This window comes from Neodiprion fabricii, chromosome 4 (genome assembly GCF_021155785.1).
Source record: "Neodiprion fabricii isolate iyNeoFabr1 chromosome 4, iyNeoFabr1.1, whole genome shotgun sequence".
Lineage (NCBI taxonomy): Eukaryota > Metazoa > Arthropoda > Insecta > Hymenoptera > Diprionidae > Neodiprion > Neodiprion fabricii.
In genome coordinates this window covers 25,991,507-26,007,922 of record NC_060242.1, presented here as the reverse complement: position 1 = coordinate 26,007,922, position 16,416 = coordinate 25,991,507, and the positions used below count along the sequence as shown (strand labels likewise).

At 35.5% G+C, this 16,416-nt stretch overlaps 2 protein-coding genes across 4 annotated transcripts in view; one reads left to right on the top strand and one right to left on the bottom strand.

The window, feature by feature from the left end:
• The window catches only part of LOC124181471 (heparan-sulfate 6-O-sulfotransferase 1), a 520,983-nt gene that overhangs the window by 319,061 nt on the left and 185,506 nt on the right, over positions 1-16,416 (top strand). The window lies entirely within an intron of this gene.
• LOC124181487 (syndecan) overlaps positions 563-16,416 on the bottom strand; it is a 98,969-nt gene continuing 83,115 nt past the window's right edge. The window contains exons 2-5 of one of the 3 annotated variants that reach the window (XM_046568108.1): positions 9,534-9,732; positions 6,181-6,269; positions 4,826-4,991; positions 563-3,749 (exon numbers count right to left, since the gene is read on the bottom strand). In XM_046568108.1, the coding sequence (XP_046424064.1) occupies positions 3,568-3,749; positions 4,826-4,991; positions 6,181-6,269; positions 9,534-9,732 (636 nt within the window). In that variant the 3' untranslated portion in view covers positions 563-3,567. Of the gene's footprint in view, positions 3,750-4,825; positions 4,992-6,180; positions 6,270-7,290; positions 7,419-9,533; positions 9,733-16,416 lie in introns of those variants that run through there. The other 2 variants (XM_046568110.1, XM_046568109.1) reach the window with 2 other exon arrangements.

The following is a 16,416-nucleotide window of genomic DNA, read 5'->3' as shown; positions in this document are numbered from 1 at the left end:
ACCAATAAATTTTGCTTTACAACACTGATCTGACCGATATTGCAGTACTTTAAGAAGATAAATAAATGCAGTTACTGAAAAATACGTACATCTCAGTCATTTGGGAGAATTCGTATTATCAAGTTCAGTCGGTTCTGTGATGCTAGAAAAAACATTTTTTTTACAACTTCAGCAATAATAAAATTCGTAGTCGCGAAATATGGTTTCATAGTTCCGACCGTTATCAACGTATACGGCGAATATTTCAAACGAAGATGACTGGTGCGTATTTATTCATTCCCTTCTTTGCATCAATGAATTTTGTTCTTCGTCTATAGAAGCGTACCAAACTTCAAAGCACGAATTTTTCTAATTGATTGAGAAGAGCGTATTTTCTACTGACTACGCGTATCTTCTAATGGACCTGGGAATCAATGTTCATTATGACTGAACTCTAGTACGCAATTAGCGTAAATGCGAGAGCTGAGTTTCTGCGAAAATTCAGCCGAATCGGTGAGACAAAGAAGATGTTATACGCTTCAAGGAAAAGAGAGGACGATAGTAAGGAATCTATTACGAGATCTGTTGGAGTATAAAAATTTACTCATAGGAACACACTCGCACGATTTCAAATAGTAGGTTTACAATTAGCTTTTGTCGAGATAGCAATGTTCAATGCGACGAAAAGCTATTTCTACCATGACATTTTTATTTCGAAACTATGTAGCTGGTTATTAGTAAATTTTCGCTTGATTCAAATATTGTTGATTCGGAATTAAACAAAAAAAAAATGTTATATAGGTAACATTATGTTTGCCATTTCTAACATTATTCAGCTATTTATAATTACGCATTATTATTAGTTATTATTATTTATTTATTATTAATTAATTTATTATTATTATTATATTGGACATTTAACAATAAAAAACTGTTGAATTTGAGAATTCTTAAACCATCAATATTTTGGTACCTAGCCAAGTGAATGTAAGCATAATTTTTCACTTGTAAAATAAAGGTAAATAAGATAAAGATGAATTTGTTCTGCTTTCAGTCAACCAAATTAAAATATGTCATTTCGATAACCTCATGAAATTCTGGCTTTGTACCAAATTGCTTTCCTTACGTAATATGGCAGTATCGGCATGATATTTTTTCAGTTCCATATTTTCTAACCGAATGTCAGATTTTTTAAATACGAAACAAAAAAAAAAATTTTTTATATTACCACCGAATGAAGAAAAATTCAACACAAGCAAATATCGGTGATCAAGTGTTAACATTAAATATTACACAATAATTATACGTAGATATAAAACGATGTCCTACCGATATTGGTAGCCATCGCAGCCGAACTGAGAAGGAAAAATGTGTGTACAAGTTAGTTAGTCCTAAAATCAATAAATAGTTCAGTTACTTGATAAATTTTTAGTAATTAATTACATACAGTAATAATAGTTGTAACATAATTAAAACTTATGGCAACACGTGTTCTTTCCTTGATTATAATTATGTGCGCAGTTAGCTTGTCTAGAGCGTCTTACGGTTGCTTGTTACATATGAATTATCATGAATATTTTAGTCATCGATTGGAAAACATTTCTCATCCAGTTTCGAACACAAAACAATCGTAATTACTTATTTTTATATCGATTGTACTGACCCGTCGGGACATTCACAAATATTTCGAGATATTCTAAACATTCTTCAACGAACATATCGTTCTTTATTTATTTCAGTTGTTGGTTAACTTTATTAGAGGTACGAATGTCAGAAGAGGAGTCGGAAAGTAGATAAGTTTAGTCGGTTGCCATTTTTCCAGCTAGTCTAAGTGGCTCTTCATGTGATTTATTCATTCACATGTTTCTTTTGATGAGATTACATTCCATTGGTCATTACAGTGTTTTCATAGTAAATACTAAAGTATCTGTCACGTTTTCGCTTGTGCGGTAGACACAATTTAAGAAGTATATTTGGTTCTGTTACGCTAAGGTACTATCAACGGTTCAGTTCAGCGTTTTTCACTTCTAAGATTGTATGTCTTATACAGATATTAAAATGTAGGTGACTCTGAACTGCGTCATTGACATTGTTAGTCGCGCATGCGTTTCACTATTGGACAATAATAATTAAATGCATCTCTCTTTATATATTAATTTCTATATGTGTACTACACGTTTTGCTGTTACTGGTGGTTGGCAAATATTTTTATAAATCGGGCTACAGCCGAATGCGAATTTAGCTGAATTTTATGACTGATAGCACTTGCATTACGTAACATGACAGCATGAACTGTGACAAAACACATCTTCATTTATCACTGTTAAATTCGCTCACCTTCAATATTTATTATATTGTCTAATGCAATAATTAGTTGTCTAACGATTTAGAATGGATCTTACGGTTAATCTCATGGTCAAAAATAGCTAAGGTATGAGTTGTACAAGATGTACGCCACATAATGTGTAGATTGGTTGATCTTCTTGGGAAACGAATAACGTATGCATTAATTATACACTTTCAACGCGTCTGGGGTAGTTTAAAATTGATCAATTTGTGTCTGGCATGATGGATTTGGAATTGTTAAAACGACAATCAGTATACTTGTACGACATATGTGATTATTTATGTACAAATTATAAAAAAGATTGATACTTAAAAATCTGTTCGTCACCATACGCTGATTAATTTGTTCCTACATCATTGTTTGGCATTGAAAGGCAAACTAATAAAAATTATTTGATACCATAATCATACGAAGAATGCAGTTCAATTGCTCGATACGGAGTATGCATTATGAGAAAATTACATAAAAATATAGGGAACGTAACAAAACCAAATTCTATACATCTTGATTTACAGCAGAATTTGTTCATGCAGCTGACAGTATATAACTGTGATGATTGAAGTATTGTATCTACAGCAAAATACTTGAAACTGAAATATACAAATTCCATTCATTCTCCAATCTGGATTCGTATTCAAATAAAATAGAAATATTAACTGCGGTTACATACTTTTAGCCATGGTGTTTCGATAGCAAATTGCACAAAAAAATATTATGTATGCCAATTTCTTTAAAGTCATTGCAATACTCATAGTAAAAATTGACCAATCATTTCATAAATATTTGAACAAATAAATTTGGACTCAAATTCGTAACTTTGAACGCTCTTTTCGATGGCTACATACTCTTTTTTAAAGGCATGAAAATCATTTTTACGTGTGAATTCAATATTTGATACTCTTGAAGAAGGAATTTGTATATCGTGTCAAGTCTATTGAACACTGCTTGTACGTGAATGTAGCCATTGCCAAGAGGAATCTATTATTGTTCAAATAGGCGTCAAAAATTTTGGAGTAGTTACATAAATGAAAGAAGATTTCAATTTATAATTGTTTAACTCCATCCCTAACATAAGCGCGCTGTCTCAACGAGCATTGGAATAGTTTGGAACTTCCAATTATGAATTTTTTGTTGATACAGTGTCAAGATTGTTTTACGTACTGACGAGTGTAATTGCCAATTAGTCAGTATCTATCTTGAGGCTGTAAAGGGTATGAATCAGTTTCTAGACAACCAGTGCTCTAAGCATAAAACTCTCGGTTATGGTGTGGTGCTCCTGGTTTTGGATATGCTTGGGCTGCGGGAGATCGACGCGGTTCATCCAGAGCGTAAGATCCTTCGTCCTTCTTACGCATTCTGTATACAATGAACATTACCACTAAGATTGCGCAAAGTAGTCCAACAACTGCGCCTCCGATAACAGCTGTAACAAAGAAAATTCAATCAGAAAATAAGACAATGTCTTCGATACTTGTTACTTTTAATTTTCTTCTCTTTTGTTTCTTTAATAAATTAAATACTGCAATTTTTTTAATGTAATACCAGCATCTTCTTACAATAAAGGCTACTATATCCATACTTCAACTTCTATCATAACTAACTTAGGTGTATTGTCTTTGACGCAATTTGTTCGCACTATGTTCACACCAATTTCGTCATAAGTGGCTATTGTTGATCATTTAACGATCAGTAAGTATATGAATATTAAATCACTAACCAGACATTTTATATATCACAGTACAATGCGTCGTTCGACAGGTACAATAGCCTGTGATTCAGGCAACTAAGCACTCTGCACGTCTCGTCTTGAGTGTCATTTAGGCTAGATTAGATAAGTTAGGTAATATCTTACCGAAATAAGTCTGTGATTCTTGCGCTCTAAGTAAGTATAGTGTGAGATAGGAGCACTGCTCCTAATCATTAATTACCCTTCAAAGTTGCTGCATTCTTTTATGAGACCATTTCACAGTATGCATTGACTGCTTTCCAAGTTTTGATTTCAATAAATAATGTTGCATTTTTAGTACCTCAGGCATTTTCATTCAGATACTACTGTTTCGTAATTATATTTACAATTAGTATCTTGTAAGTCCAAAACCCTTCTTCTTATGTCTTTTTCAAGGAAATTTCTAAGGATCATTGTTAACTATTTTTGATATTAGGATGAACTTGATCTGGGCGGTTTCACCAAATATAGTGCAGTGAAATTATCACACCTTCGGGGTAAAAACAGAGATATTTTACCTCAAAATACTGGCATTTAAAGAATACTCTCCCTAATAACCGTAAGCATTCACTCAAATACAGAAATATATGATGTATAAAATATAACAAGCAAAGTGATTTTGAAAACTTTTTTCTCGATAACTCTCCTCCGAAGTCTTGAATTCACCAGGTAACGAGCGGTGGGTCAAACAGTTTTTTGTGTTGTAACACATCATACGTGAGAATCTTGATATGAGGAAACCGTAAAAGATGGTAATAATTGCAAAAGCTTACCAGCCAAGACGCCAGGTTGTGCAAAGAAGGAACTTGCACGGTCTTCCTGCTTAGGATTCATGTCAGGGCCGCTACTGTCTCCGGTGTCTTCGTCGTGGTCGTATTCGCCCGCAGGCTCATTCACATCAACTCCGGTATCTGGTTTGTTTACTGTCTCAATGACAGGCTGAAAGGGGAATGAAATTTAAAGCCTATATTTAGTATTGGTAGCATACGAAAAAAGTGTATAATAAATAGTACGTTTGGGCTAAAGATATGTAAAGTATCTACGTGTAGACACAGGTTATTCAAAGGCTCCAAAATTTGAAATATCTATACTTAAAGAATTGCTGTCACGAATCTGCAGCAAGAGAAAATTTGTATTTCGTCAAGAGTCGGCTATTGATCACTTGTAACGTAATATTTTGGTTTCATACGAAAGTTTTCATTCAATACTCACAGATGCAAGCATAAATCTAACACACTAGACTATTTCAAATTTGTTTTTTAAAATTTTTTTCCGAGATCCGGCCAGAAACGCAGTGAAGCTTGGTCTCCCAGAAAGGCTACGTCGAAGAATAGGTCTGCGAACGAAATCTAAGAGGTGTCGCACAGCGATTTTGTATCTGCCACCGTGATGGAATAATCAATTTAATATTGAACTTCAATACATGAAAATATCTTGACAAGCATGCCTTCTTTGAATGATAGATCTTCGCGAAGCCTGAATAAATGATCAAATTGTTATATTATTGACGATTAACTTATTGAAGATTCATTTCATTTTCTTAACATCAACTCTGATTTGTGGGAAAAAGACGAGAGTTATTTCAGATGTTCAGACTCATTAAAAACTCTGTAGGTTGTTCACGACATTGCAAAGAGAGGATTAACTTTGATCGAAAAGTATAAGACTGATTCAACAAAAAATGTAGAGACAAAATAATGTAGTTTCCAAATCGTTCAGAATTATCGTATATTACATTCCAATTGCAGTAACATAAATATTTAATAAATTAACTACCATGAAATTTTACATAACTAATTACAGACTATCCGGGTTTTTTTTTCCCCTTTAATTATTCAATATGTGACGATTTAATCATTCATTCAGGTGTCATGGAGGAAAAATTAATCAAAGACGATATTATTGCCGAGATATTTCAATATATTATAGTTTGACATTATAATAACTATTTCAGCCAGATGTGGTCTGTCTGAGAGATTGAAACTTACTTTTTATACAGCAAGTACAAAAAAAATTAAAAAAAAAAAAAAAAACAACAACCTACTACACATACATCTATATCTGCCATGCCTTTACAGAGAAAGTAATGTGCAGCTTTTGAACTCAATTGTCAAGTTGAATAACTCACCTGATTTGTTTTGACGACGGTATCTTCGATGTAAGGGGCCTTTGTTTCAACCTTCTTTGGCACTGTTTCTTTTCTCGTTGGGATGAATGCTGAAATGTATAAATTTTGATTCAACACGATATCAATTTTAAAAATTGGCTTGACGATAAGCAACTTTATATGTTGTACCAAAATACTCATGGTATATCTTATGATATTATTAGGTTTATATCGATATGCATAGGCTTTAGAAGGAAATATCGAATTTCTCAGTACAACAAAGAAAAATCAGCCTACATAAAGTTTTACCCAAAAATTTGCAACGATTTCAATGCACATTACAGCAGTATTTTAATGAAATTTTCATGTTAAGTAAACTAGTCCGCTTGTGTATGTGATTCTTATTACACTTATTCAGCGTGAATATTGCGTAAAAAAATAAGAATTTAGTGGTACGTCATTTTACTCCTTATTAATTCTAAGAATACGTACATAATACAAATATGACTAGATTTTACCGATCGCGTAAAGTGTCACTTACTTTGATATAATCATATAATCAAAGCTTACATATTACTGACGCGAAAAAAATCGACGGTAGCGCAATTTTACGTAGAATACCAAATACAATCATCCAAAGAATTTTTAGTTTCGCGCAACAACAACGCCAGAGAATGCATTTATGTACTTCAACTATCAACAACTGTGGGAATACATTTTGTGGTGTTATTGGTGTGTCAAATAAGACATTCTTTGCACGTGGAATTTTGCTGCTCAGTATTTTTCACATCAGTGCGTGAAGTAGGCTTTGATACCAGTAAAAATGAGTGATACTTATCCATTCTTGACAATAATTATAGTGTAATTTCGGTAGAACTTTGCGATTTAAATTTTGGTTGAATGTTGAAAGCTGCGATTTTGTAATTTGAAAAAAATATTGAAACAGTGCAAACTCATTGTCAGTGCCTATACAGTTTAAAAAAAGCGCACACACACACTCATTTTGTTACGACTCGATGTCTCTAGATCTGTTGGGTTTAGGCAATTATAGAACAAAAGTCTCGAAAAACTACGAAAAATTTGTTGGATTACGGCACACAAATTCCTGACAACGAGTAAAAAGATGAATACCAAATCAGGAATTTTCTTTGCACTTTTGCTCCTCCTTTCCGTTAATATCGGTTTCAATTGTGTCTCGTATACTTCAGATTCGCGACACGATCTGATTCCGTATCAGTCCGCTCGCATTCGTCATTAGCCACGTTTTCCTGTCCACGTACTTCTCAGCTGTTGAGTCAACATGTGCGCCGGTCCATGCTGGCTGAGTTATTTCTCGGTATGTAATGAGTCGAACGGAAGACCGCAACGTTTACAGGAAGCATTCCAAGATTGGTAATTAACGTTATAACTTTATAATAACTTTATAAGATCATCGGCTGGATGGTATTTATTTTATAATGCCAGTCATTTAGGCGTGAATGCCGAGTACGGAAAAGCGTTGAAATTGTATTTCAATTTACAGTACGTCGCAGTTAAGGATGCTGGTTTGTACAGTCTAGTGAAAAAGTTGGTCGAATAAGAAAACAATGAAATCAGAGTTAGAAAGTTGAACTTGGGCCAATTGAATTTTATTAAAAAGTTTCTTCTTCATGTAAACAAAATTTAGAAACTGCAAATTCAAGTAAATAGTCCAGTCGGGATAGACATAAAAATAGCCTTAAATGGAAATTTGAATGTCTGTCTCGACTGGACTTTATTACATTAACCGTCCTATTTTTACGGGCCGAGGGACTTTTGTATCATACGCACTTCCGAGCAATATTTCATACCTGGGAGACTTTTCCGGACCTTGTAATAAGTAATTCCGAGTTTAATTATACGCATCACAGCACTATTTTTATGCAAAAGTTACGGCAGGTAAACTGTGTTCTAAATTAGGACTGACATTCACAGCTCTAATACTTTAACTTTACTGGCATAAATATTTCTTGAGAATAGTGCTATGAAATTTTACTCTTCATTACTTATAAAATTTGGGAAAGTCCTTCAGCTATGGCTATTGTGGCTGCACGAAAATCGCTCGGTCGGTAAAGAGCTTTGCGGCATCTCAAGCTCGACCAAAGCGTGCCATACACATCGTGCCTCGTAACTCGCGGATGGTAAGTCCGTTTGGCAGTGTTCTGCGTAAAAAATGAAGATCATCATATATACCTATATGTGAAATTCCTGTGTCATCCATCTTGACAAAGTCATGATGCAACAAAGCTTGCACATTTACTGATTTGGGATATACATAAATTTCTTCTTGGTTCGGATTGACGCAAAACTTGGAAATCGGGGGTGTCGTAGGTTGCCGATTACGGAGGTCAAGTGAAAAAATTTTTTTTGGAGCTTATCTTTAAATGAATAAATTTTGATTCTGTACATCGAATAATAATCAAAATCTTCATTTATTACTTATAAAGTTTGCTTATGTCTTTTTTCCGTAGATAAATAAGTCTTGAAGTTTTTGGTTGATAGTATAAACAGCAGGTAGCAGCACGTTGAAATAAAAAGCAAACCTTATTCAATAAAACTATTTTTTTCGTCTATTAGTTACGTGACAGAAATCAAAATCTGAAATCTAGAACCGAGACTCAAAATTCGTGTTGAGCGATGTTGTGATTCTGAACTAGAAATTCAATATGGTGGATGAAAATACAAGAAGTCAATTTATTTTAATGAAAGTCGATTATGCCCTCGGAGTTTCTGACGTCACTCATTACGAATCCGAAATCTTAGTTTGTAAATTCGAAATGGCTGATTTTGTATATCTGCTATTTTGAATTTTTTAATTTCGAGTTCAAACACGCAATCAACCACACAAAAAACTTTCGCGTATAATCGAGTTTCATCCAAATCAATTGACTCTTTCCATTTTCGTCTCCCGTACTGGATCCGCTATTTCACGTTCCCAAATTTTTAGTTTAGAATCATATAAATATAGTGACCTTAAAAATACCCAAATGGGCGAGCGAGATTTGCTGCATTATAGTTTCGTCAATCAACCATCGTCACAGTGAAAATTGCACTTCAATATGTATCCTCATTTCTTTCAGGGATAACTAAGTCCATGTCGAAATCTAGTATAGCATCTCTTTAAAGGTGAAAGACTATATTTGAAACGTATTTACCTTCGCCTTTAACACCAAGCAAAAATGGACTGCATTTGATACTAAATTTTTATCGTAACGAAGAAAAAATTTGCATATCTTATCCCAAGTCTCGATAAAAATAAGACCTTCAACTTCGAAATGAGACAGAGAAATCGACGCTATTTCTGCTATCTTCAAAGCATATGAGTGGGCTAAAAGGGTTCAAGGCCCATGTCTTACATCTGCCGTCTTCACCATCCTCATCGTCAGGACCGAGGCCACTTCCGGAGGCTTCGAGATCGTCGCGAACTTCACCGCCCCCGCGACCTGATCCTTCGAATTCCCCTTGATCTTCCAAGTAAATGTCGTCGTCTAGGTATGAATTGTACGACACGCTCCCCGCCGACCTTTCTTTGCTGCTCTGCTGTTGTTGATCCTTCTGTACGGGAAAAGAAAAAAAGACAACAATATAGATATCCAAAGGGATCCTACAGAATGCGCCAGGTATAAAATACCTGTCGGCTAAAATATACTAAGAGAAGATATTATGAATGAACTTTTCTTATTGAGAATTGTTTTCTTTTCTTACGAACAAGAGCTATTTTCTCACGAGTGCTTACATAGCTGTAATTTGTACTATTACGTGGAAAAATGAATGGTCAATAGTTATATTACTACATAAGTCACCACATCTGATGTATTTGTGAGACACAAAAGATGTCAATACCTATAGGGATTGTATGAAAAATATGCATCGGAAAGTTGTTCCTAATAAACTTATATCTTTATTGTTAGATTATATAACCCAAATTTTGGTGCCCTGCGAGAAAAAGCAAATAATATTTAAAATATGTCACGCCAAACATTCATGATCCTCGAAACAAAATGTTCACAGGAGTGCAAAAATTATTCGCGCTATAAATTTTTAAGAACCTTTAAAGAATAGCATAGAATGCCAGCACATTAAGTTGAGGAGTGAAAACATTAGCGAATAAAAATTGAATCGTAAAAAATGAATTTTGGAAGTCGATTAATGCGAATACAGCGTGAATTACACGCGAAATAATAACCGTGAAATCTGGCTTCCGAGGGTTCAATGGGTTACTGAATTCAAATTTGGTCGTGAAATTCTGAAATTCGAAATCGTGAATCCAATTCTAAGTTATGATAGCAAGGCTTTTACAGTCTCGCCGAATTACACGCCACTTAATAAGAACTCGCATGTGGATTAAAACCCCTCAAGAATTGTTATTCAAGTTGAATTATCTTGTTAATGGCTAGCAATAAAGTGATGAAACTGGTAATCACAATACTATAAATATTCTGATGAATTGTAAATCCGACTGACTGCATCATGTATATGACATTCGTTAAATAAAAAGAAAAGGTTATCTTATTATCGATGATACCGCAAAACAGGAGCATTTGTATCGGTGAGGGTCAAGGTAAAAATAAGTCGTGAACTCATTCAAGAAGCAATCAATTCTCGGTATATAACCACCGCATATATCAGTCAAGCAAGACGACTGCGATAACTGTCGCAACATAAAACAGGTTTCCATCTTTGTTAAAAGAACCCTTCTTTGGACGTATAAACAAATTACGCCCACCAAAGTTTTTCGGTACATGACGAGCATAATTATATCGCAACAATGTTTCTGCAACATAATAACATATTATTTCATACTTGTATAACTTATCAATATTTAAGTATAATTCACATTGAATATTTCATCAGTCCGTGGCATTATTCGGAAGAATTTCGAGATTACAAAATTTTTCCTAATGAAAGGTCTCGGGGAGAAGGGATCCGTTGCGCTATATGTATATAAACTTTTTGTTAATTTGTTCAGCAAACGGCTTCGAGTCACCGACAGAAGCTATGTAATTTGGATTAATGTTGTCCATTTCTTCGACTTACATTATCACAGTGGCAAAAAAGGGTCTCGGACAAACGAGCGTCGCAGACTCTGATGGTCTTCATGTCTGATAGGATAAAGTCGAGGACATTCGGCTGTTCAAGCGTGAGGATTCGAGTACACCCAAGTTTCTTTCTAAACTTCGACGGTAAGGATTTACGAATATCTACTTAATTAAAGTCGAAAACATCGTTGCAAAAATCATCTTGCGAATTATAGACTCGCTAGCATTGCACGGGACTTCAAGTGAAACTAAATACATACAGCGAAAGGACTGTAAAGCAAATAAATGATCGTAGATTACTAGCTGTTATTCGAAAATCGAATTAGTAGTGAAGTAGTGGTGAGACTGGATTCACAACTGCACAGAAACGGTTTTTGCCAGTATAAACTCGACCCTAACGATAAGTACCAACCGTGGCTGACCAGGGTTCACCGGAGGTCAAGTGGTCTGGGTGCTTTAATTACGATCGTGGCGCCGTTAGACTCGTGACCGAGTTCGGTCCGAGCGCAAGTTTGTTGATTTGTTTGAATTGTATTTTTAGTCTTCGAAACAAGGGGCGCGAGTCAGGGTGTGTCACATGTGGGTTTGTGGTGAACGAGGGCAAACAGGGCCTACAACGCACATGGCAGCGAAGACATTCGTACACTGAGAAATTTTTATTTCCGGTTACCGCTCATTCCTTGACTATTTTCATTTTTTACCACAATCGAAAAATATAGTTCTAGGTACAAAATGAAAATTAGTTTTCTAGCTGTTACCGGAAAGTCTAGCATCCGTTGCTATTCTTTCTCATTACGATCACTGTTGCTATATTTTCTAGTAACTGTTGCGAAAATTTAATGCTTGTGCAACAATAAATTGACGTTAAAGCCTTGTTTAACTAAAAAAGTAGAGTAAACCGAACAAATTGATTTCGCGTTGCAATTACCAAAAAAGGATCGACAATAGCGCAAAATGGTTACGCGTACCTCGTTTTTCGTAATTCCAACAATATTCAAACAGTTTTTTTTAACGATACCTATTTTACTGAATTTTTCTAGTTACTGTAACAAATGAAATTTTTCTCAGTGTATAAAATTCAGAAGCTAAAGTCGCCTAGACTGATATCGCATTGCAGAAAATTTGGTAGGAAGATTGAATTGTGGAAGTTCTTTTTCTAGAAAGCTGATTGCGGAATAAAAACGAGCAGTTGATGTTCTTCTTCCCGTTGATGATCATGATTTTTGAGAATAACTGGGAAGATATTACACAAATCATATAATACGAGTAATTTCATCCACGCAACGCGACGTTAGATATTTTGGTAATAGCAGTAGGCATCTCTTCTCGGTTTGACACAGCATTTTTTGGCATCCAGCAGTCTTACTTTTTGTGCATGAACCATTGCAAGAACAACCTAGTTTAAATTTTCGTTTCCGAGTAACGAAGGAAACTGTAATGAAGATATTAAGGCTCCAAGTAATTGTGATTGTTTCTTTTCGAGTCAGTTCACGACTCTGTGGTTAGGGCAGACGAGTCCTGTATGAGTAACATTCCGTTTCCCTCTTTCGTTACTACAGTCTTCTTTTTGTATCACTAGACTAAACTTCTTGAACCGCAGGCTGTCTGTGGGGACTCGTGTTGATAGAAGGATCTGGGGATCAGTGGTATACTGACTTTGACCTTTCCGAACATCAGGGGTTTCGTTATTAGTTTTACTGAAAATATATCATGTATTTTTAAAACTTTCAAGCTCTACCAACGGTGTTGGATCCTAACAAAGCGTTCTTCTCGGTATCGGTATGACTGAACCTTTGACTTGCATGACTTATGTATTTATTAAATAATCACCTTATTTATAGCTTTTGTTTTTACTAAGGAATTATCTCTCATGTTATTGGAACGCCATTACTGTAACCATTGAAGAGATAAACCAAGACAAGAACATCGGATGATGATAATGACGTGTGAAAAAGAATCTTATATGTCTACAAACAACTTGGCACCAAAAGCAATGATTTTTTGTACAAGTGGGTATCCGAACCAGGTACACAGTGCAAGCTCTACCTTTTTTTGAAGTTGGCAAAGATAAGTCGTAGGAATATGCATATGCAGTAAGTGCAAAATCAAATTTGATTTCATTGATTTGTCACTATTGCAAAGACCAGTGTCACACAGTACGCGTTTACGATAAAAGCTTCAGAATCAACGTCAGCCGATATGAATTTGAAGTTCAATTTTAGGTTTGTACCGCAATTTCTGAAAATATTTATTTTGCAGCTGACGCAGACTCGATCAGTGAGATACGAATATCTTTTTAGATATGGCTGAATAGACCAAAAAAGTATAAGCTTCGGTTTCCTATCAGCTGGCGGTGAGGTCGAGTCTTTCACGGAAGCGCACGGTGTAAAATCACGAGGATCGATTTAATCTTCGTATAAGCTGTAAGAAGAGTAAGCGGCTTTGGTGGGTGCGCGATGGGTTTTATTTGGTTTCTATAAACGACTTGAATCGTGACTCTATAGCTATACTCTCTCTCTCTTTTGGGCTTTCCTGCGTCGTGCCTTTAAAGTAATTCAATTTACCGCAGGATCGTATCGCTGGGTGCCGAGAGAAGGAGTCACGAACTTTTGTCGTGAGAGCGAGGAATCGGTGAAAGAGTCAACGTGTTGAAGGGGTCAGAAATTTTACGCGAAATCGATCTTCCCGAACAAAGAAAAAAGCACTTGAGCGTTACGCGAGTGTGCTAAAATTTTTGTAAACGACGGTGTAATAAATTCTTACAGACACATCCGGAGACTGATGTTTATTATCTGGGGGCAACAATAGGACCAGTCTTGTGAGATTCAGTCTTGTTAAATTAAGAATAGCTATAGAATAAGTATATACCTGTACATACTCACAGAGAAAAATTTCATTTGATACAGTAAGTAGAAAAATTGAGTAAAACCGGTATCGTTAAAAAAACTGTTTGAATATTGTTGGAATTACGAAATACGAGGTACGCCTAACCATTTTGCGCTATTGTCGATCCTTTTTTGGTAATTGCAACGCAAAATCAGTTTGTTCGTTTTACTCTGCCTTTTTAGTTAAACAAGACTTTAACGTCAATTTGTTGTTGCTCAAGAATAAAACAGTTCGCAAGAAAATATAGCAACAGTGATCGTAATGAGAAATAATAGCAACGGATACTAAACATTCTGGTAACAACTGGAAAATTAATTTTCATTTTGTACCTAGAATTATATTTTTAGATTGTTGTAAAAGATATATATAGTTCAGGACCGAGCGGTCATCAGAACTAAAAATTTCTCTCAATACTGTTATGGTTGCTATCATGAATCGATTTATAAAGAAATCACATGCCGCAAAAATCCTTTTGAATGAAAAAAACATGTGACTCGTAAAAGATGCGAGGTTGTCATTAACTGAGGATAGAGGAGACCGGTGTCGGTTGAAACAACGCTAATAGCTCAAAAAGTAATAGTGATAGTGCGGGGGAGGGGGGTAAGGAGGGAAAGAAGCGGCTTTCGTGTTGGAACGTGCTTGTTTAATGTGATTTCGTGTACAAAAGTAAGTATTTTTCTCGCTGCTATGTCAGTTACGATTGTTTTGATTCTGATTGTTGAAATTATAGTTGATAACAGTGATTTCCCAGAAAATGTTTCAACCGGTCCCGGTTAGGTTTCGCCTAATCGAGTAAGCGAGGAAAGATTGTAAATAATTGGAAACGATAGAAAGTTCAAATCTGGCTTATCTGTTTTTCTGATCCTACAATTACAATTGAAAATAACAGCATGAATGACTAGTTGAATATACTTCTTCGCGCATTAATAAATGGCTGGAAGGAATCAAATTTACAGCGATTGACTTACTTGCCCTGAAAAAAATTCTACAGAAAATCGCTGCGGTATTGAAATAGAAACGAATGAATAAAAATTGAATGACTCTACCTAAGAAACTTTATTCCAAACGAATTTAACCTCGTGCAAAAGAATCGATTAGGAATATATAGCGATAGAATTGTGTATTAACGATTGGATCGAATTAAAATTCGTGCTATGATTGAAAAATCATACTTTTATACAGGTGACGCAAATGGGTGTAAGTTTCTACTATAAATGTTCCACATTTGACTTTCTGCTCTCTTTTCGAAAGCAAGCTTACTGCATCTGAAAATGAGAAACGAACAAACACGACACGTCTGACAATGAGATCCTTCGGTATTGGCATAAAAAAAAAATTATTAGAGGTGTAGTGATTTGAAGGCGACTGTTTCAAGAAAGTCGGAATTAAGTTTAACCCCGATAGCTCTTATAATTATTGTTAGTCTGAGAAAAAGGAAACGAAGGTTGTCAAAAAATTTGATTATAATTTACAGAATATAATAATTACATCATGAAAATAATAATAATAATAATAATAACAACAACAACAGCAACAACAATTCGAACTAATTACCGCGTATCGAGTCGAGCTAATTGATAATAGCGTGAGCTAGTATATCATCGATGTATTATATATATCACGTCTTCGCAGATTAGGAACCCTTACAATATTCGTAGATTTTCGTAACTTGTAATGCTTCGGCGCAAAGCCCGCTGTGGCGTAAGTAAAATAAATTTAGAAAATTAGAAGTAAAGCTTTCGGAACGTGACAGCAGCTGTACGAGCCATCGGTCAAAACAACGAGGGAATAAATTTGAAGAGCAGTAAAATTGAGAGTAGTCAAGCAGTTCTATTCTCCGTCGGTCGGTAGTAGAATTGGGCGGTTGCCGTGAGACGAGAAGATGTTCAACGATTGCGCACAATCGGTGGTTGTCACATAGCAACAAGCTGTCGATAAAGCTGTCGGCAAGTCAAAACTGACCAAAATTGCCTCTCGTAGATAAATTACATCGTTAGCTGTTTGTGACTTGGGTGTTTAGGCAACGAGTCTAGGGTGCGTGATATATGTTTAAATTTACACAAGCGTAGGCGGCTGTAACCCAACAGCTTTGCTTCACGCTGCGAGCTGCGAGCTGCTGATTTCTCGAAAAGGAAACACGGGGAACCAGGGAGGAAGCTGGACGGAAAGGTCGGTGAAATATTCATGCGAGTTAAAAAATTGAAGAGCTTGCAAGGGCGGCTGACTTTGCTCGCGGGCGAATTTCAGGTGTCGCAAATAAGTTACAGGCTGAGTCTCCGACGCGTGTCTAGGAGAAGGCGACATGCAGGACAGG